The following is a 20,697-nucleotide window of genomic DNA, read 5'->3' on the forward strand; positions in this document are numbered from 1 at the left end:
CATGGCTGTCCACCATTATTCGTTGCGGGAATAACGTGGTACCCTTCTACTGTTCCGACCACGACGAGCAGTGCCGCCGGTCACGTCTCCGAGCACGTGCTGGCACGTGGGATACAAGTACACGTCGTTGTCGGTGGGTGACTTGGCACTGCTTCGACTCCTTTGCATGTGGAGAATGCCGTCATGTCTGGAAAGAGGTTCTTAGGCTGACGTCTTATTCACGTCGATAATTTAATTTTAAAAATGATAAATAATTCTGATTCAAGAATATTGTTTTTTTATTCAATTAATCAGTTTGAATCAAATTTAACTAATTTAATTTAAAATATATTAATTTGACTAAATTCAATTTTTAATCAATTCAAATTGACTAATCAAATCGATCCAAATATCTTATTTTATAAATAACATGACATCCAATTGGATCAAGATTTTGATTTGATTCAATTCAATTGAACCAATTCATTTAATACATACATATATATATATATATATATTATTTAAGATTATAAATTGATTAATCAGTTAATCAAATCCGATTAAATATATTTGAATTGATTTCAATTCATACTATCTTATTTTAACTGAACCAAATCGAAAAAATAATTCAAATAAAAAATAATAAATACCCCTACACTTTTCCCTTTGAATATTTGTGTACAGCCTCTAACAGTAACCTCAATTTGATTGCACAAAATTTAGGAGAGTAAGGAGAAGCACCAAAGGCATCGACTTAGGAACCAAACAGCACTTCAAAGTTGGTTTTGATAGAGTTTGATGTCTATGCAATTAACCTACTAAAAAATCTTTTAAGCACATTACATCCTATCTAACACCATTTGTCATGACTTACTTAACCCGATAATATAATCTACTCTCATCAACTTGATGAATCTGTCTCTCTAATCCCATATTTGAAATTAGTCTAAACTTATACAAAACTCATTTACAGGAGAAGATCCATGTAGCTACCAAACAGTTTGAATATAACGATCTATTGTTGTATTTGGTAGCAAAACTAAGATGGGTTAATACCGACCCAGAATGAAGACATGTCGCAATTAAGATTTTGGGTTACGAGACATTATTGTAACGTTTATTCTCAAAGTAATCAATTAATTTCATCGTTTCAATATTTTTCTTTAAAAAATTATTTATAAATTTAAATCTTTATATATTCCCAAAATGTCTAGTGAAAATCATTATAATCTAATAATAAGAAAACGCATTACAATTTTAGAGAGAAAAACATCCCTTATACATTAGTCGTAGCTTATAAAACATTCATTAAAGATATCAATAATTACTCATTTAAGATAATATATTAAACACCATGGTTTATTGTTGTATTTGGTAACAAAACTAAAATAGGTTAATACCAGCCCAGAATCAAAATATGTCACAACTAAGATTTTGGGTTAGGAGACATTAATTTAATGTTAATTATCGACGTAATCAACTAATTTTATCATTTCAAAGTTTTTTTTTAAAAATATTTAAATATTTAAATTCCTTTATATATTCCCAAAATGTCTACTAATAATAAGAAAAATTATTACAATTTTAGAAAAATAATATCCCTAATACATTAGTCCTAGCTTATATATATATATATATATATATATATGATTTTACCTAAAACCAAACAAGAAAATGCCAGAGGGAGAGAGAATGAAGAATAAGTAGCAAAAAAAACATATATTGCGGTGAGCGTGGATCGAACACGCGACCTTCAGATCTTCAGTCTGACGCTCTCCCAACTGAGCTATCCCCGCAATCTGATTCTTTTCAACATGAGATTAAAGTAAGCATTAGACTAGCAATAGAAGACATCAGCGGCGAATAGGGAAGATAACGCAAGTCTATGGAATCAAGGCAAAGTGCAGAAGAAGAACATGACCAAATGATGCATCCAGGACAAGCAATGTGCACGCCTGTCAGAAATCTGGATCGAGTTTTCTTTCCCTTTATTGGATCCTAATGTGCAAGCATTCAGATTTTGCATCTTGAAAGGCAGTAAAGAACCTCCTCCAGTACATCAGCACCGCCCATCTTACACCAACCAGTGGAGTGGCTTTAGCTTTTCAGTTCATCTGCATGCAATGAAAAAGGACACTGCTAAGGACTTGAATCAGATACATATATATGCTTCTTTTCTATAAAGTCTATCAGACATTGTTTCAGCCTCAGAAAGATGATGTAGGGTGAGGGTGAACCAACAACAAGTTTCCTATTTTTCTCCGGCAGATCTCTCATCTGTCAAACTAATTGCTGCATGCAGTGCTCTGTTTAAAAGCCAAATCACATAACAGTCCTCTTAGTTTACACATCCAATGGTAATGACTAATCTGGTGATCTTGTTTGATAACAGCTTCTAAGGCGATCGATCCATGTATCATTATTACGATTACTATTCAGAGAAAGGCTTTTGTTGGGTATGCTGTCTAAATTCTATTTGTACAAAGTTCCGGAAGCAAGATAGGCTAAAAGCAAAGCAGAAAAGGAAAAGAGCAGAGCCCTCGAGAACTCCTCACCTCTGCCAGCAGTCCAGATCGATTCTGGAACATATGCCATCATCGGTACGCCCCACCGCCCACCTTTCGCTTTCCCTTTCCCTTCGCCCCTTTTTCTTTTATTTACTCCCTCCGTCTCCCTCGTATGGCTTCCTCTCCTCTAAAAGCCATGCTACCTCCGCCGGAGTTCCGAGCCCCGCCGCCGTCTCCGGTAGCCGGTGTGCATCCTCATGGCCTGGACTCCCCAGACGGCGACGACGAGTTCGCCGGGTTCTTGAGCCACTCCCTCCGAGTACCCAAACTCAACCTGCCGCATCGCATCTTCCCCCAGGAAGCAACGGCGTGGAACCCACCGGCGATCGACTTCCAGCCGTTGATCTCGCCGGGGGACGCCGAATCAGGCGCCGCCGATCTTGTCAAGTCCGCGGCAGCAGCATTCGGGTGCTTTCAACTCGTGAACCATGGGATCTCACCGGGCCTCGTCGCGGCGGTCGGAGCCGCGGCGTGCCCCGCGTTCGGAATCCCGCTCGAATCGAGGACAAAGGCGGCGAGATCCCCGGAGAGGCGGTGGGGATTCGAAGTGGAAGAGGAAGGGGAAGGCGAGGAGTTCTTGTGGTGGTGTAGGAGCGGGATGGGAGACCGAAGAGAGTTGGCGGCGATTTGGCCACGGAGTTATAAGGATTTCAGGTAAATAAATAACGCGTCCGACTTCCCGCCTTTTGACGCGCTTATTTTGATCTACATCGGACGGTCATGCGAGGACCGTCAATGCATCTCTTTGCAGCGATAAAGTAGAGGGCTTGTGGTGCGAGATCCAGAAGATTGCAAGCAGAGTCGAAGAGGTTTTGTTGGGTAAGAAGGCGGGAAGAGAGGAGGAAGCAGCAGATGGCTCTTTGCTTTGCCTCCACAAGCATGCACCAAATGGAAGCCATAATGGTGGGATAAAGCATGAACTGCTAAGGATGCTGGTGAGGAGTTGGAGCTGCTCTTGTGATTTGAGCCTGCATCTCCCAGGTGGCGCTTCGGAGTTCCATATCTACTCCAAGCGAGGTTGGTACCGGTTTTGTCCGGAGAATGCAGCCATCGTCGTCACCGTTGGCGATCAAATCCAGGTGATCATTTAAGGTGATATCTGTTTGTTCATATTTCTTGAACGGAATCTGAATCAGACTGATCCTGCGAACATCTGGAGATGGCGGCATCATGCTGAACTCGAATTTTTTGCATCAGGCATGCAGTGGTGGGTTCTACAAGCACGTCATCGGGAAGCCAGTTCTGAAGAAAGGAGACCCCCAGGATTCCATCTCCATGGCATTCCACCACACCACACATCAAGCCATCGTCCACGGCATCTCCCGACCGAATCTACACTCGGAAAAGGAAAAGACCATCTCTCTCGCTGAGCAAATCATGGTGGCAGCGTGCCTAGCAATTGCCTACCACATAATAGCCTTCTTCTTCTGTCGTAGTTGAATGATGCGGCGTTATGTTATGGGAGATGTTTGGTGTTCCTATCTCTAGTGTGTACGCAATTACAGAATGGTGAGTGCATTTGATCTTTTCTTTTACTGTAATAAAGGTTACTACTACAAATACAGTTTTCATTGAGAACAAAGCTTAACTATTGCACACTCTGGAACTTGCTCAGGATTAACAGTGAATATCCTTGGATACGGTCCACGTTAATACAACGAACACTTGTAAACGACAACCGATCTTGAATTTGAGGAAAGGTTCAGCAAAAGTGATCCCTACAAACAAACTACTACACTGCGATAAATTGTTACCATGGAGAACATGGCAACAGTGTGCTAACGTGAAATGGGACTTTATCTTTCTTGATTTACTTATTTAGCATTTCATTTCCATCATTACGGAATGCATATTAAGACCCTTCTGTTGCTATTTTCACGAAGAATCAAATGGAACCTTCAGCAGTTCCTACCTGCTTTAAGTCCGTTCTACTGTCTCAGGACATATCAAAAACCTCGTTCTGTAAACGATATGCCGAGAGCCTGAATGGGCCCAAAGTACTAGCAAGCATAAATAAAGCGACATATGCGATGTGTTGAATCGTTTCAGTTACTGGGACTGAAATCAATAGAACAAAATGATATAGTGGAAGATGCTTATACCTTAAAGTTGCAGCTAAATCTGGGGGTGGCCAAATGCATTGCTGTCCTCGAACCACGCAATCATGACCGAGGCAGGCTGGTCCAGTTATTCTCACGAGCGTGGAACCTGAGATTAGATTTGTTTGGTAAACAGAATGTAGATAAACGACTCTGTCATTATCATATCCATTTGGGAACCAAATATTTTAACAGCCTACCGAAATTTGAACATACATCACATTTTAACTGCTACATGTAATGGGAGATAAAAGATATAATGAAACTAACTTGGTTCGTGAATGCAGCACAAACACAAACACATGCGCGCGCACACACACACACACACCATTGTGCCGAGATGAATGAAAACTGTCATAATTAGTGGGATGCCTTCTGTATATAGAAGAAAGCAAAAACAAAGAAATGGAAAAGGAAAACTCATAATTAGTGGGATGCCTTCTGTATATAGAAGAAAGCAAAAACAAAGAAATGGAAAAGGAAAACTACAACAATGAAGCAGCATAAACATTTTGTGGAGCGAACAACTTTTGACTGTGATTCTCAAACACACACTCAAAGAAGAGAAAAATATGACAAAAGACCACTACATGATGAAATTCCAGTAGTTTATATGGAGAATGGCTAATAGCTGTAAGGCATAAATCACGATACACTCAGAATGACATGAATATTATATACATACAATTAATCTTTCCACCAACAAAGAGAAATGGGATGATCAACATCTGGAACACAGATTTTGCGAACGACTAAAATTTTATAGTGTAAGCCAATGCAAAAGTTTCAATTGCAAGCAGTAGAGCCACGATAAAATTACTCAATTGCAACCTAAGTGGACATGATTGAAGTTATGAAAATAGTCTCTCTGCTTGCATGATTAAATATATCAAGTCTCCTGAGTCTGGTATTGGAGCCTTGTGCATATATCCACTTAATTTGTTCAAGAATTTTGACCATACTAATTTACAATGGGGAAAAAAAAAACACTAGATAGATCCTCTTGTGTATCATGTCTTTTGCAAATGGTGAACCATTTGTTTTACGACAGTATACACAGTATACACCAGTATAGATGGTAAGAGATCAAAGGACTCTAAAAAGAAGATATGGGTTTACGATTCAAGAGTTAAAGAACTAACAAATGAAGAAAACTATCAACGAAAACGAAATTAATCTGCTTTAGAGTTAAAAAAAGGATACATCAAAAGATCAGAGGTTTAGCTATTTGTCTATCCCAAACAAACGGCAAGCAGTCACCTAGACATTACCCAAATAAGTCAGCACGAGTGGGGATTACAGGAACAAGATAGTTCCCAAATGGTGAATCAAAACTTCTATAATTTCCAAGGCATCCTTCTTGTTGTGCCTGTGTAACTGCAAATTTCTTGGCCTGCTGAATTTGCAATTGCACTCTGGCTGGTGCTGTTGGGATCTGTATCTAATTAAAAATTATATATTAACGAACAGATGAAGGAAAGAGGAAAATAAAACTGAAAAAAGAAGCACAAGGTGCAAAAACACACAGGGGAACCAGTTGAAGAAGCTGCAGCATTATCTTTTACAGCAAGTGATGGCACATTCCTGCATGAGAAAAAAAGAATAGAAATGAAAATGACCGAGAAGGCAAGCAGAGACAAACAAAAATATGCAGTTTACACTGGAAATGTGTTTTGAAACAGGCCTATGCTTGTGTCTTTGTTCATGTCTTAACACTAACGCAATCCCATTGCCCAGAGATGAAAAAAAAAATGGACTAGAACCAATCAATTTTAGGATTAAATAGCCTTGAATACAGTTGATATGTTGCAGCTGTAATAGGAAAATAGAAAACATAGAGGTAGATAGCTCAAGATCATAGTAGTTCAAGATCCAATTGGATTGATCATTTAAAATATAGCAGATTGATAGGTTATAGCAAGTTTTTTTTTTTTTGGCAAATGGTAAGTGGTGAAGGTGGGTTTTGATCTTAGAGACTGATAATGACAAAATCTTTACCGACCAAGCTAACTAGCAACTTCAAAAAAACATGTAGCAAGGATTAGAAAGATAATGAAGGTAGCAGAACCGGAGAAGAGCAAAAATAATACATAAAAAAGGAGAAAACAAATGACTAGAAGGAATCCAATGTCAACAAAAGAAAGCAACATTCTCAAAATCCACCTACAATCTAGGTTTGAGACAACCAACCCCTAGCACTACTCAAATAAATAATCTCAAAACCTTGGAAACTCTCAAAGTAAATTTAAACAAGACAATTGACTATCCATTTAATGGAAAAGAAACTATAGGTAAAATGAATCCAATACTGTACAACAACATGTTAGAATTAATGTGAAAGATCCTCCAGAGAATAGAAAAACAATAAACCAGATAATAATGCACAACACTAAAACATAAGCCTAGATTAGGACAGGCCAAGTTTACGGTAATAAATGGGTTTACTTACTGGCAATTTTAAGGTAAATAGTGCTCGGAAGAAAGTTAGCAGTTGTCCGGGTTAAATATTGTTCTTGGTTCTCCCTTAATCTTTATGCAGACTGCCAAATTATGGTCTACAATAAACACCCGTAAGAGATTAAGAAGACCAAGCTCATCAAAGACATACACCAGAAACACTGTTTGCAAACGTAGATGATGCCTCTAAATGGCATCAACCCGAATGATATTTCAAATAGGATTAATATTCAGCTACAACATTTCGATTTTATCATCTTCTAATATGGATCATCTAAGCTTATTCTGGAACAGCAGCATAATTTTTGGATGATTTTTGAAATCAGGCACATAACCAACGGACACAGGCCTAAGATCAACAATATACACTCCCGAAATTTACGAATGAGCCCTGTGAACGAAACCTTTAGACAAGCTCAAATTGGTTGTAATAGAGCATCTATCATCCATCGCGAACCCTCGTATTTTCTAAACATTGCACGTTCCGATGGAAATCTCTGAGATGCTCCCCTAACAGTGAATCTTTCATCCATGTTTCAACAGCGACCAATATAACCTACTTAAAGTTGTGCAGAAAAGTTACCCGAGTATGCCTATTTAGCACAACAAGAACTCTCGATTCTCTCCCGGTAATCACGAACAGAACAAAAACCCCAGGTCATCCTATTTCGAACCAGATTCATATTCGCGAGACACCGTGAAGTGAAACAGGTACATCACCAGATGAACTAAACAAAGGAAAATTTCCTGGTGCAACGAGAGGGAGATCGGAGAGCAGCGTTACCCTTTCTTCGCCTCGATCCTCCGTTTCTTGGCGAAGGAAGCCATGGTCCTGCGCTTCGGGCCGTGTGATGTTGCCCTCTTCTGCGTGGTCGAGGTCGGTGGTTAACTGTTGGGCTTGGGCCGGAACGAGAGATGGGAAGGGCGACGTCGGTTATTGACAACCCCGTCTGGCTCTCTAATATAATATTGTATGATATAGTATTTTCTATTTCCTAATAATTAATTATACCTAAATAATGATATGATAATTTAATACGCCAATATAATTTGGTCCTCGTTGTTTAAATTGGTCTGCCAGGACACTGCAACTCGAAGCCGTCTGAGGACGCCACCTGTTGCTTCTCACCAACGGTCGGATGAGATATTCGAAATTTGAATATAAGGTCATAAGCTACAAAATCACCAACGGTCGGATCTCGTCACCTCTGCAAGTAGAAATCCAAGACGAAAAAGAAACGAGATCAATGGATTTCTCTACGAATAGTCGCTCACCGAACTCTTGGTATCGCAAGCCGTTCCCTTGTGGTGAATTTCTCGACTTTGATCTCCCCTTTTCATCATTTTCGATTTGCATTTTTTGATGAGATTGGAATATCATTGGGTTTCAAGGTTCAATAGCTCGTCTTGATGAGGGCCTTTTTTTTTGGTTGCAGATTCCCAAAGAAGAAGCTCTGGTAAAGGAATGAAAGACGCCGGAGAGACTGACGAAAACAGCAGGCCTTTTTTAGTAGGGAAGGAAGGCAAGAACTTAATGACTACGGCCATGTCTTCGGCTGCGAAGAGGAAGATCTTGTCCGAGAAGAACAACCGCGCGATCTTACCGGAGTCCTGTCATGACGCCCGCTTGGGAGCGCAAATGGGCTCGGATCTTTCTTCGAGGTTCTGTCTTTGTGGGGATCGAGATGAAGCCAGCTCTAGTCCTTCCAACCCTGTTTCTTATGATCCGCTGACGAATTGCACCTCCCCGAGGCCGCAGTTCCTCCGCTATAACCCGCATAGGCGCCGGCAGATTCTCATGCGCTTCGTGGGAGAGAAGAGGGAGGAAGATTACGGATCGGGAGGCGACTCGAGCCTTTCTTCGGATCCGGAGAAGCTTGATGCAGAAGACTTGCTCCCGGCGCCTTCCAAATCCTTACAAGAATGCGAGAAAGAAGAAGTTAGCGACGTTGAAGATATCATCATGGGAGAGGAGGAGGAGGAGGAGGAGGTGGATCAGAGGCCTGGGTGGTCTAAATTGGCATGGAAGATGTTCCTCATTGGGATTTTGCTATTCTCTTCTTATTACGTTTCTTCCATGAGCTCAGATTTCGAACATGGAGATGGGGAAGTGAACCGTCGAGCCTGTGATCAGAACACCTTTTCTGGAAACATGATGGTGACTCTGATGGGGCTGTCTAAGGTTTGCTTGGATGTGCCTCACAAAGAATTTACTTGTGGAAACGACGATAACGACAGCAATCTATCAGATTCAGATGGTCTAAGAATGCGATACTTACAAGAGAACAAATCGCTTCATGGAATTGAAGTGGCAACAAGGAAAGATGGAGGATCGATGGTTGAGAATGGAATTGGTACTGAAGATGACTTTGTGGTTGAAGCAATGACTGACGAGGCTGCTGATTCCCAGTTCGCTGAGCAGCACAAATGCAGTCTTTCTCTTCCAGATGAATGGAGCGAGGAGATTCTGGGTGACACTCATCATGTGCCGGCTGTCTCCTCACAAGTTTCAGAGACTCAATTTGCTGATACCACCTCTTCAGATGATCAAGATGAAATTGTGGACCTCCGGGAGGCACCGTGGGCGGAGGGCGGCGCAGAGCTAAATGAATCTTTGTGGCTTCCTCGTTCCCAAATCTTCTCAAGCCTGGTGTCAGATGATCGAAAAATGGACGACAGTGAAGTCACTGATACAGGGAAGAACGAGTTCAAATGGGACCATAACTTTGTGTTTGCCTCGAAGAATGTTCGTAGGATACTACTATCAATGTCTTTGCTGACGCTTACGCTGAGTACTATCTTGTACAAGTCTTGTCTGAAGCACCAGAAGACCTCAGCGCCAGCATCCACGCCCACCTGTGAGATGAACATTCAGGATGAGGTTATATCTTCCATTAGAGGGAAAGAGGATAAGGTAAGCGATTCAAATGTTTGTCATAAGCCTCTGAGTCACACAAGCAATGAAGGAACAGAGTTAGCTGGTACTCGGCCACCGGTGGTGGAATTGCTTGGGGAGTACACCATCGTTGGGAGAACTGCCCATCCAACAGGTTCAACCCAAAGATTCAGAGGAAGAGGAGCAGATCCGGTTGAGGAATCAAAGCCAGATCAATATCCAACAGATCCGTCGGAGACTTCAGCGATTATGAACAGAAGTCCTGCCGTTCAGAGGTCACTCATTAGGGAACAGGTCAGTTGTCTTCTGTTCTAGCCAAGAAACATGTGTGGAGCTTCAGATTCTCAACTTCTCTATTTTGTGCTGCAGAGTTCTTTAAGGCGCTCAGCCCGACTCCGTAAACGGGTCACTGCACCTTGAGATGAAGTTAGCGAGGTTCTTGATGCTGATTCTAATGCCAGAAATCAGAAACAGAGCATCATCTTGTTGTTTCATTTGATGCTTCCTTCCCTTATTTGACTCATGAATTATCAATTTCCTGTATTGATATTACTGACATGTTGATCCAATAAAGGTTATTTCCCATCAATATATAACTCTGAATGATTCATCGAAGAGTCTTTCGTACTCGTATAGTTGCAGTCACGCTTCTTTTTGTTCTAGTAAGCATCAAAACCTGTGGATTTGCGCAATCATGGTAGCATCAGCACAGGATGCAATGGAAATTGGGTGATATGAAAATAATGCTAGAAATAATCCTGCTCGCATTACTCCTAAGATTCATAAAACAAAAAAATGATAACAGTGATATCAACAAAACAGAGGAAACGATTCTTGTGATCAAACAAAAGACTGCTGAAAGCCTGTAGTCATCACATCACATGAACAAGGAGGAACTTGGCCATCCTCTTCAAGGGGCGTACTCTTGCTGGTCTTGGGAAAGCTCCTTGCGTAGCTTGTGGGAGAACAACTGGCAAGCATCTCCGCTGAGATCAATGGCTGCTGAAAGCGCTATAAAGAGAGCGACGTCCGCCATGCACGATACGTGCTGCACCCCGACTTGAACTGTTGGCTTGCTCACCTTGCCTTGACCTTCCACCGTCGCTGCCATCACGAAGCCACCGGCGAAGGGCCCTGACTTTTCGACGACGCCAGGATCGATGCAGAAGTGGCCACCTTTGCGCATGCTGAGGGACGACTCCACGATGGGGACTCCGCGGTTTGGTCCGGCGTCGGTCATGAGCTCGAACCTGTAGCCCAGGGCGTCGACGGGGCCTTTCTCGCGCCAGGCCACGAGCCGTCCCCATGGCTTCCAGTTGGTGGCGGACGGGCCGACGGCGCGGAGTATGAGCCATGCGCCGGGGTTGGAGCGCGAGACACGGTCTGAACCGGGGGAGGCCACGAAGGGAGTGACGATGGACGCGGCAGCCACCGGGGATCCCGAGAGGTCATGAATGGTTACAGTCCACCCCTTGCGCTGCTCCCTGCTCTCGTGGTCTCTTTCTCCACCCAGTGAACCAAACCAACATCTTCTCCGGTTGCTTTTGGTTGGCGGTGAGCTGTGGATAATATATGGAGTAGTTTAGTCCAACATATTCCTATTTCATTAATGACTTGAGAGGTCTGGCAAACATAACAATGGTCGAAATAAGCTCACGTGGTTCGGGTGGTCCGCCGACGGTCAGCGGAGAACCGGCAACTGAACACCGGTTGGCGAACGCAACCGCCGTGGCCAGTCCCACCGCCTCCTTGGATTTGGTACACCACCGGGCTGCACTCCGGCTCGCTCCCGAACTGGAACACGAACCTGGGGTCCGGCTCCGTCCGCACCACCAGGTGGAGCCGCGCCGCCGACAGCCCGCTCCCCATGCTGACCCACCCGCTCTGTATCACCGCCGCCCGCGTGGCAGCCGACTCGAGGTCCACCGCCACTCTGACCCGGCCGAGCAGCCGGCCGGAGCTGAACCCGCACGTGCTCCCCGTCCGGCCCGCGTAGACCGCCACGGTCAGGCTTGCTGGTCTGCCTGACGGCCTCCGCAACGCGGCTGGCTCGAGACTGATGACGACCGCGGAGGAGGCAACGGCAGAAGTGGACGCTGCTGGTTCGATCAAGTTGGTGGTCGACGTGGGGTCGACGGCGAGAGGGAGAGGAGCGGTCTGGGTGGAGGAGGGGCAGTCTTGGAGTTGGACGGTGCAGAAGCATGGGGTGGCGGAGGGGTGGACGCCAGGGCCTGCCGGCTTCGCCACTGGCGGTAGCTTCAACGCAAGAGATTCCACGATGAGCCGAACGAATGGGCAGGGATCCATCTCTCTCGCTCGCTCTCTCTCTCTCTCTCTCGTATTAACTTCGCTGTGGTGGATCTTTATAGGAAGCATTCGATTCGTCTTTATACAGAAGACAAGATTGAGTGACTGTCTTCATATTATATGATCCACGTAAAAGCAGATTCATCCTACACGAATTTGGAGTTGTACCAGTTCAAGCAACGTGTCACTCCGATTCATGTAGAGATTGGATTAACTACGCCTTCATGCTGGTGAGATCTCAAGAACACCCACCAATCGGCTCACCTCGCCCATGATCAGCTTAAAGAAAGGAGGCAAAATGGGAAAGGTGACAAGGAGGAGGATTAGGATGGGCTGGAGATATTGGTTGGTGCGATGTTGTCACCGGACCCAGCGCATGCAGCTGGAACTAGCTGTGTGCAACCCCTTTCCAAGCGAGCATTTGCCACATAGCGACATCAGATGCAGGCAATCTCTTGGCGTCGATATATCCGCTAATTGGCCGCAGAAGGATAATTGGTGGTTGATTTAGATGGAAACTGCTGATTCAGGTGCCTTTAACATATGGCCACGACATCTCACTGGATCCAGCCAATGAGCAGCTCATCGTATCGAGAAACTGGATGGTGAATTCAAATAGATGCTTGCAGTAGATTTCAAGAAACACGACTGTCAATCTTTGGTGTCCTTGTTTTGGAAGACAGACGACGGTGGATGCCTGCGTTTTGAAGTGTGGGTGAAGAAACCCCCTGTTGGTAGGATGGGTTGCGCCGCAGCTGCTGCAAACATGTCTGTGTGCAAGACAATGTCGTCAAAGCAACACCGGGAAGGTTGACATCCTATGAAGCTGGGGATCTAAATGTGGCTGCACTCTCTCCTAGTTCAAGCTTGTGGTTCTTGACCTAATGAACTGTCGTGGGCAACAAAAGAAAGCATGATAGATGAGCTGTGAGTGAATTGTCCAACAAGTTCCAGTTCCAGTTACGAACTTGTTTGCATTGATGACCAGTTCTTCCAAGTATTCAATTATATACTTGTTAATGCACCCATATGTACTTGGCACTCAACTCAAAAAAGACTCTGGATCTTCACAATTTGTTGATTATTTTGCAGATGAAATCCATGTTGACCTGATGTGGTGAGCCTCCTCCTTCAGTCAGGCAAGTCTCCAAACGTAAAAGAGTTCTGCACTGTCAGGATCTCTCATCCACCATTAGAGATAGAAGAAGGAACACATCATAGGATTCCTCTGAAACAAATATTTCTAACACACATAAGCCTTTTCTTTCTGCATCAGAACAAGAAGACATACATTGATTACACACACACACACACATATTCTATGCAACCCCTGGATGCATGTATCATAGGATCCTCTGGCCAAGGATAGAATTTACCCTCTACTACCTTCCAAATTTTAGGTCTACTCTTGGGTGCCTTTCAACTCGACCTTGCATGGAAGCCCAAGGACAACATGACTGTTTGCAGGACTAGAATAAGAGTTGGAGGCATGTGGCTGTCTTAGATATCCAACTCATCTCCACGTGTAACCCAGATCTCCTGGCTTGACCAGTCTCCTCCATCTCCGGTGATCTTTATCCCTCCGAGGAGAGGGTGTCGGCTGATCATTGCAGCTCCAACGCATGTTACCAGTGATCGTATCCTCAATGGACATGTGCATCCCAACAATTCACGTGGAAGTGCAAGAAATATGTACGTCTAGAATAAGTGTATTACAAGGAAAAGGAATGTTAATTGGAGTAATTATGAAGGAAAAAAAACTATGAAAATTAGGATTTGGATCTCATATTTGAGTATGATGTGATGAATGTTTTGGGTGCTCATGGCCTCTTTGGGATGTCTTGAAAGCATGTTATATTAGGTTTATATATATATATATATATATATATATATATATATATATATATATATATATATATATATATATATATATATATATATATATATATATATATTAAATTTATATGAAATTTATGCATAACTTAAAAAATAAATATTAATCTCACGTTATAAAAAATTTAATCTTCTCGATAAATATAGGTGAAAAATGTCAAGCTATATTAATCTTTATGTGAAGTATATTATTTGATAATTGAACTTTGAGTTTTTTTTGTTGTTTGGAGTTATTCACTCCCTCCACAACAAAATATATTGAATATTTATACCCATTATATTATTTTTTAAAATTATAATGAGATTTAGGTAGGAGGTCTTTTAAGATTTGAATTGAGATAATTATTATTAGAGGGTAAAGTCAATTATAACTGAAATGGGTATTAGTTTATTTTTATATTTGTGTTATTTAATGTTAAAAAGTAGGTGAGTTGGCTTTTTCATCGTGCGCTAATTATATATTATCCTGTATACTTAGTTATATTTAATATCTTAATTTTTATATTTTAAAAATTATATTAAGATTTTTATATTTATGAAAGTAAAACATTTAATCATATTACTTCGATAAAGTCTTTTTCTCTTAATTTTTAATTCTATATAGAAATTTTATTGTTTCACTTTAATAAGTATAGAAATTCTAATGTAATTTTTAAAGATAGAACGGAATATTAAAGATAATTAATTACATAAAAATTATATATAATTAATCCTAACATTAACGATTAAACTAAGGTGGATCAACGTACATAAGACATTCAGAGTCCCGGATAGAGATAGAACACATAGGTCAATCTCACCCCAACCAGAGTCACCCTATGTGGATGCACGATGCTTATCAGAATTTGGACGAACAAGAAGATGACCCCATCAAAATTGATTTATGTCTAATAAAAGGTCAAACTAGTTCCATTACCTACTCCCATCTTTTATCTGCATTGCAAATAATGCATGATGATCTGTGAATCTCCTGTCATTTTATAAGTATGTTATTGCAAGTGACATTAACATAGTCGCTCTCCGTGATATCATCATCATCTTCTGATCATTAGTTTCCTGCCTTGCAGTCGCAATCACATCCGTCTAAAGATGCGGCGGCGTCTTCCTCTCCGGCCGCTGCTTAAAGACCGTGTCAGAAGGCAGCTACCACGAAATCATTCTACTACTCGGTTTCGAATTCAGACTCCCATACAGTGGACGCTACCATAAAACCATTGACTTTGACATCGGTGACCTGTTACGCATGTGAATGGACAGATCAGCAACCCCATTTCTTGCTGCTTTACTCTGTAACAGCTGCAGCTGTTAAGCATCCAATGCTTCAATCGTTTCAGGTGGAACCCGCACGCTTTATGTACACGTGTATCATGCTTAGTTTCTCGGCTCTGCCGAAGCGTGTCCGCAGGAAGCCAGCAATCCAAAGAGCTGGTGAGGAAGGGCTTGGTCAAAGTCCGCGATCAGGTCATCTACCAACCTCTTCTACTAAAGCAGGAGATGGCCGGCCATCTGATTTCGCGCATTGGGTGGTGTTGGCTCGTGGAGTATGGCCTTTTGGTTCTTCCTTCTTCTGGCGATCGCGTCTCTGAGCACAAGTCACGCACAGCTTCCTACTACTGACGGTGATCCAGCTTCTACTGGAGCTTAATCTGATATCGTTGTTGCTTCTTCCTATTTATTCACAGCAGTTCTCTAGCAAATGATGGCATATACGTTTCCAGATGATTTTATCATGCATTTAGGCAGTAGCTGATCCTTGATTCATGTCAGTTTTGATGCCTCCCTCAAATGTCATATGATTCACGACACTTCCTTGAAAATGATTTCGGCAATCTCTTGGCAAATGTTCACTAACAATCACAGTGGTCAATCTTCATTCCATCATCATCTTTTGCAGGATACGTGAGTATCGACTGTGGCATCAGCAGCAACACAAATTACACCGACGAAACCACCAACATACCATACGTATCAGACGACGGGTTCATCGACACAGGGACGGACCACACCATCGCCTCCAACTACGCAGGCTCCTCGCTCGAGAAACAACTACAGACTCTTCGAAGCTTTCCAAATGGATCTCGGAATTGCTACGCACTGACGGTGACGCCGGGTCAGAAGTACTTGGTGAGAGCCTCCTTCATGTACGGGAGCTACGACGGCCTGAACGGAGCGAGCCCCAGCAATCCCCTCCTCTTCGACCTTCACCTTGGCGTCAACCTTTGGACGACCGTCAACATCACCAAGGCATCCGATGTTCATCGGGCAGAGGCCATTTTTGTTGCTTCTGCTGATTCCGCATCGGTCTGCTTGGTAAAGACTGGCTCTGCAACTCCCTTCATATCTGCACTGGAGCTGCGGCCGCTCAAGAACGCCATCTATTCTTACGCCAATGCTACGCAAAATCTGGTCCTGTTCTTGCGAATTAACCTGGCACCGACCACGAATAACTTGTTGAGGTGAGCCGAAGCATCACAGCTGCTGATCACCAAAATATTTCTGTTTTCTTTCAAATTACTCATAGAATTTGATTTGATTTGATTTGATTATATTTTTAAAATATTTTTTTATTATATTACAGTATTTTTTTGATATTATCAAAAAATATTATAACGTTGTAAAAATATTATAAGACCGAATTATAGGAAAAGAAAAGAGAAAGAAAAGGGGAAGTGTATGTCTTTGGGTATTTATGATATTAGGTAAAAAAAATAAAAAGAGGAGTTTTTTTTTAAATATATTTGTTCTCACAAATTTTGATAAAACAAATTTATTTTTATTTAAATATTAAAATATTTCCATTAAGTTTTTAGATTTTATAAGAATATATATATATATATATATATATATATATATATAATAGGATAATTTATTTTAAATAAAAAAGAATATAACGAGAAAGTGAGCTAACCGTACGATATACTTGTGATGTGGTGATGATCAACAGATATCCGTTCGACCGCTACGATCGCATCTGGCGGCCCTCCGTTGCTGCGACCGGTTGGACCTCCATATCTACCAACCTCACAGTAAATAACTACGCCAAGGATCAATTCGAGGCTCCGTCGGCTGTGATGCAAACGGCGGCAGTGCCCGTTAACGCCAGCATGTTGGAATTCTACTGGGACTTTGTGGGTTCGGGCGCCCCCGTTAACGAGTTCTACGCCAACCTCCACTTCTCGGAGCTTCTCCCGAACACCTCGAGGGCGTTCAACGTTTACCTCAATGGCGACAAGTGGTACGCTAACTATACCCCGCCCTACCTCATGTCCGATGCCATATACAGCACCACCCCCCTGACTCCTAGTCTGCGGTATAATTGGACTCTCAACTCCTCGGGCCTGTCCACGCTTCCTCCAATCCTCAACGCGCTCGAAGTCTACGCGCCGATGTTTGTCAAGAACACGCCGACCGACTCTGACGACGGTACGTTAGGATATTTCTTATTTCCTTTTACTTGAGCTGCACATCATGATAATTATCATTTCCATGACATTATATATTGTCAGCACAAGTAGAGGGCAAATTCGCCAATAGATTTTCTTCGAACAAATGCTTGAGCAGGGTCGAAATATGATGTTGATTTACAAGTGGTAAACTGATCTTAAAATTTAATATTCCCTTTTCTGGTGTCGGTTTCAAGCTCCCGTGTCTAGTTAATCATCAGAGAATTCTCATCTTCTAGGTTCAAAACCTGTTTGAGCCTAAATTTGGCTTTCTTGTATAGGCTTCTGATTACTGACATCAACTGACCAGTTCATGAACCTTAAATTTGTCAGCCACTCACAGGTTGACTTTTCTAATGCTTATTAGTCGGGCTATCGCATTTTAGGCCTTTGGACCATATTTAATCTAACAGGAGAGCCATTAATCTTAGATTGTAAGAAAATTAGGAATAACGGGAATTGCTCATAAAATGCCTTCGTACCATATTATAACATTACCTTTTTTTTCATACTCGCTGCAAGTTTAATTTTTGAGGATTCATGAGTGTTCTGAGATGATCTTACTAATGCAGGACAGGGTTAACAAAACGGATGTCAGGTAGATGTAGATGATGAAAGAATACTTGATCCTACCATTCTATAAGATCATGTGTTTGGTTTGCAATCATCGTTAGTAATAGATCATGTGGTTTAGTGAAATATCTTTTACAGAATCCTGTGTTTGAAATGGATGCATTGCAGAATACATGGAATAATATGTTTGTTTAGAGGCTACGATTATAATATGAAAAACAGAGTCTACTTAAAAGTACACCCTGAAGAAAAAAAAATGTTACATACTGAAAACATTATGAGATATGCATGCTTTGAGATATTTGATACCTTGATGTTCATAATCATGTGAAAGTTTATTTTATGTTTTCTTTTGATCCCTGTTTTTATTATTTTGTATCTTTTGTCTTGCACTAAATCTGCTATTCGAATTACACTTTAGTAATTATTTTATTGAACAAATGATATGTCACTACACTTAGTGATTTTGGCTTGGTTTCTAATAATTTTGGAATCAGTTGATGCCATTATCAATGTCAGGGTACAATATCAACTGAAGAGAAACTGGATGGGTGATCCATGTTCCCCAAAAGAATATGCTTGGGATGGCTTGAAGTGCAGCTATGATCTCAATTCACCAAGGATCACAGATGTGTGAGTATCCAGCATAAAGATGAAGAGAATTGCAATGATGTGAAAATCAGGTTTTTAAGAAAATTCTTAAGCACCGTCTAAAAGACCAAAATGTTTTGCAGAAACCTGTCAGCAAGTGCATTGACTGGCCCTATTTCCTCTTCTTTTGCCAAGCTCACAGCAATCAAGTACCTGTAAGTGCTGGTAGCTTTGTTTATTCTTGATCTGCTCTCTCATTTGGTTCTGGCATAAGAAAATTGGACTAGGAATTTTTGAACCACTTAGAAATTCTATGTTAAGAAGTTAATTTACATTTTAATTTGGCTAAAATCTCATTGAAGTGTTTGATTAAAGAGGTGATTCCAGAATAATCTGTGTAAATGACATATTTGACCAAAGATACTACATAGGAATGCTATAAATTTGACACTTATGTGAATCTTTACTATAATCAACTTTTACTTTAGAGGAAAAAATTAGTTGTTGCATGACTGTCCATTTGTCATGACTTGTATTAAGTTGGCTAGTCTAAATCATGTGCCATATTAATTTGGCTAGTGTAACGGATCATTGATACGATGTAGTTTCTGTCATGCAGGCGTACCACAGAGACTTGTTGGAACAACGGAAAGCACTCGCAGCCCTAGTCCGTCCACCACCTCCTGCATTGGCTAACGACAGGCTCACCAGAGCTCCTCCATCGAGGAAGCTACCGGGGAAGATATCCATGAGGCGTGGGAGGGACAAGAGACCAGGTTCAAGGCGTCATCATCCTAGGGCTGCTGGCGCCGGCGGAAACAGGTAACGATTCCAACTGCAAAGTTTTGTTTTTGTCCTCTTGCATGGCCGTTCTACGGCATTAACTGCAGGGTGTGCGGAATCAGGACGAACGTCTTGTAGAGGACCTACCATCGAGTATGGTGCTCTATTATTTTTGTGAGGGATTGACAGTATCAATTCATTTTTTTTTTTTTTTGTTATTTGTTGTAAATAACCGATTCAAAAATAAGTAGCATTGAGAATTTATTGGTTGGCAACAAAGGCTTGTCCTTGCATCATATTACTTACTAGTGGCTCCTTTGGAACATTAAGGTTTTGCTTTTTTTTTTTTTTTAAATTACTGTTTGAGCTAGTAACTAATTAAATCTCATGGCATCATAGACAGCGAATATTATATACTTGATTAGATAATCTTACCTTGCGTTTGATGGTTGCCTCTCCGGGTGGGGGCTTAAGTGGCACCACAGGAAAACAAGGAGGTGGTGTCAAAGGAAAAGCCAAACATCGACGATAGGTGTTCTTTACTTGTCAGGTTAGTATATGTATTGACGGGTGGTTGTCGAAGGAAGGGGCTATAGCTTAAGTCTAGTTGATCAATTTATTATAAGGTCCTTGGTTTAAATCTTGTTTTCGTCGTTTATTCATTGTTAGAAAAGATAATAATAATAACTTAGTTCGATCGACTAAACCAATATGATGGGGTTGAATCATATTAGTAACTTATTAGGCGCTTTAGTTAACGCCTAATAAGTTACTATATACCTTTATTTTTTGGTGGTTCATTTCTGATGATGTATTATCGCTTCAACTTAAATTTACTAGTTCATTTGTGATGGTGTATTATAATAATATTATATCCCCCTCTATAGATCCGATCACATGAAAAATAATATAAAATATATTTTTAACTTGATTTGAAGAATAATTTTTCATTTTGATATTTCTTTATTGACGGAATTTTGATTTATAAAAAAGTAAATCTTTAGTATCTCTCATCGAGATTTTTAATCTTCAATCTATATATATATATATATTCTTCTGTTTTTCTGTATTTATTTTCCTTTTTTTTTTCATCTTGAATAGATCATGTG

General features: G+C 41.3%; 4 protein-coding genes and 1 non-coding gene across 12 annotated transcripts; 3 read left to right on the top strand and 2 right to left on the bottom strand.

Annotated features, from left to right (window-relative positions):
- Positions 1–1,702: 1,702 nt before the first annotated feature.
- TRNAF-GAA (transfer RNA phenylalanine (anticodon GAA)) lies at positions 1,703–1,775 on the bottom strand. The gene has a single exon. It is a non-coding gene; the product is annotated as a tRNA-Phe (tRNA).
- Positions 1,776–1,937: 162 nt separating this feature from the next.
- On the bottom strand, positions 1,938–12,564 carry LOC135679515 (uncharacterized). Of its 5 annotated transcripts, XM_065193355.1 has the most exons (8): positions 11,656–12,564; positions 9,382–11,557; positions 7,887–9,016; positions 6,172–6,229; positions 5,917–6,080; positions 4,916–5,020; positions 4,649–4,754; positions 1,938–2,093 (listed from the first exon to the last, which is right to left on the bottom strand). In XM_065193355.1, exons 1-2 carry the CDS (start codon positions 12,372–12,374, stop codon positions 10,909–10,911), a joined length of 1,368 nt encoding a protein of 455 aa, XP_065049427.1. In that variant the 5' UTR covers positions 12,375–12,564; the 3' UTR covers positions 1,938–2,093; positions 4,649–4,754; positions 4,916–5,020; positions 5,917–6,080; positions 6,172–6,229; positions 7,887–9,016; positions 9,382–10,908. The 5 variants fall into 5 exon arrangements, with proteins under 5 accessions (XP_065049427.1, XP_065049425.1, XP_065049426.1 ...); XM_065193353.1 differs by lacking the exon at positions 4,916–5,020; XM_065193354.1 differs by lacking the exon at positions 1,938–2,093 and having other exon boundaries at positions 4,491–4,754.
- Positions 2,431–4,296, top strand: LOC135679517 (jasmonate-induced oxygenase 4-like). Of its 3 annotated transcripts, none has more exons than XM_065193361.1 (4): positions 2,431–2,579; positions 2,681–3,200; positions 3,298–3,625; positions 3,744–4,152. In XM_065193361.1, exons 2-4 carry the CDS (start codon positions 2,683–2,685, stop codon positions 3,984–3,986), a joined length of 1,089 nt encoding a protein of 362 aa, XP_065049433.1. In that variant the 5' UTR covers positions 2,431–2,579; positions 2,681–2,682; the 3' UTR covers positions 3,987–4,152. The 3 variants fall into 3 exon arrangements, 2 of the variants coding, with proteins under 2 accessions (XP_065049433.1, XP_065049432.1); XR_010515274.1 differs by lacking the exon at positions 2,431–2,579 and adding an exon at positions 4,162–4,296 and having other exon boundaries at positions 2,625–3,200; positions 3,744–4,055; XM_065193360.1 differs by lacking the exon at positions 2,431–2,579 and having other exon boundaries at positions 2,625–3,200.
- Positions 8,304–10,503, top strand: LOC135679514 (uncharacterized). The gene is made up of 3 exons (XM_065193350.1): positions 8,304–8,410; positions 8,539–10,292; positions 10,368–10,503. Exons 1-3 carry the CDS (start codon positions 8,350–8,352, stop codon positions 10,416–10,418), a joined length of 1,866 nt encoding a protein of 621 aa, XP_065049422.1. The 5' UTR covers positions 8,304–8,349; the 3' UTR covers positions 10,419–10,503.
- Positions 12,565–15,671: 3,107 nt separating the features above from the next.
- LOC135679516 (putative leucine-rich repeat receptor-like serine/threonine-protein kinase At2g19230) lies at positions 15,672–19,376 on the top strand. Of its 2 annotated transcripts, none has more exons than XR_010515273.1 (5): positions 15,672–15,817; positions 16,093–16,654; positions 17,143–17,621; positions 18,734–18,847; positions 18,949–19,376. XR_010515273.1 is itself a non-coding variant. In XM_065193356.1 (5 exons), exons 1-5 carry the CDS (start codon positions 15,742–15,744, stop codon positions 19,022–19,024), a joined length of 1,329 nt encoding a protein of 442 aa, XP_065049428.1. In that variant the 5' UTR covers positions 15,672–15,741; the 3' UTR covers positions 19,025–19,373. The 2 variants fall into 2 exon arrangements, 1 of the variants encoding a protein (XP_065049428.1); XM_065193356.1 differs by having other exon boundaries at positions 18,712–18,847; positions 18,949–19,373.
- Positions 19,377–20,697: the final 1,321 nt, after the last annotated feature.

The sequence above is a fragment of the Musa acuminata genome, chromosome BXJ1-7 (assembly GCF_036884655.1).
Source record: "Musa acuminata AAA Group cultivar baxijiao chromosome BXJ1-7, Cavendish_Baxijiao_AAA, whole genome shotgun sequence".
Taxonomy (NCBI): domain Eukaryota; kingdom Viridiplantae; phylum Streptophyta; class Magnoliopsida; order Zingiberales; family Musaceae; genus Musa; species Musa acuminata.

Bases quoted from the DNA above. Each gene is read 5' to 3' on its own strand.
- LOC135679517 (XM_065193360.1), top strand. From the start codon at position 2,659: ATGGCTTCCTCTCCTCTAAAAGCCATGCTACCTCCGCCGGAGTTCCGA. The intron at 3,201-3,297 runs GTAAATAAATAA...ATCTCTTTGCAG, and splicing joins CGGAGTTATAAGGATTTCAG to CGATAAAGTAGAGGGCTTGT. The intron at 3,626-3,743 runs GTGATCATTTAA...TTTTTGCATCAG, and splicing joins CCGTTGGCGATCAAATCCAG to GCATGCAGTGGTGGGTTCTA.
- LOC135679514 (XM_065193350.1), top strand. From the start codon at position 8,350: ATGGATTTCTCTACGAATAGTCGCTCACCGAACTCTTGGTATCGCAAG. The intron at 8,411-8,538 runs GTGAATTTCTCG...TTTTGGTTGCAG, and splicing joins TCGCAAGCCGTTCCCTTGTG to ATTCCCAAAGAAGAAGCTCT. The intron at 10,293-10,367 runs GTCAGTTGTCTT...TTTGTGCTGCAG, and splicing joins GGTCACTCATTAGGGAACAG to AGTTCTTTAAGGCGCTCAGC.
- LOC135679515 (XM_065193353.1), bottom strand. From the start codon at position 12,374: ATGCTTCCTATAAAGATCCACCACAGCGAAGTTAATACGAGAGAGAGA. The intron at 11,558-11,655 runs GTGAGCTTATTT...TATTATCCACAG, and splicing joins CGGCGGACCACCCGAACCAC to CTCACCGCCAACCAAAAGCA.
- LOC135679516 (XM_065193356.1), top strand. From the start codon at position 15,742: ATGGCCTTTTGGTTCTTCCTTCTTCTGGCGATCGCGTCTCTGAGCACA. The intron at 15,818-16,092 runs GTGATCCAGCTT...CATCTTTTGCAG, and splicing joins ACAGCTTCCTACTACTGACG to GATACGTGAGTATCGACTGT. The intron at 17,622-18,711 runs GTACGTTAGGAT...TTTTGGAATCAG, and splicing joins GCCGACCGACTCTGACGACG to TTGATGCCATTATCAATGTC.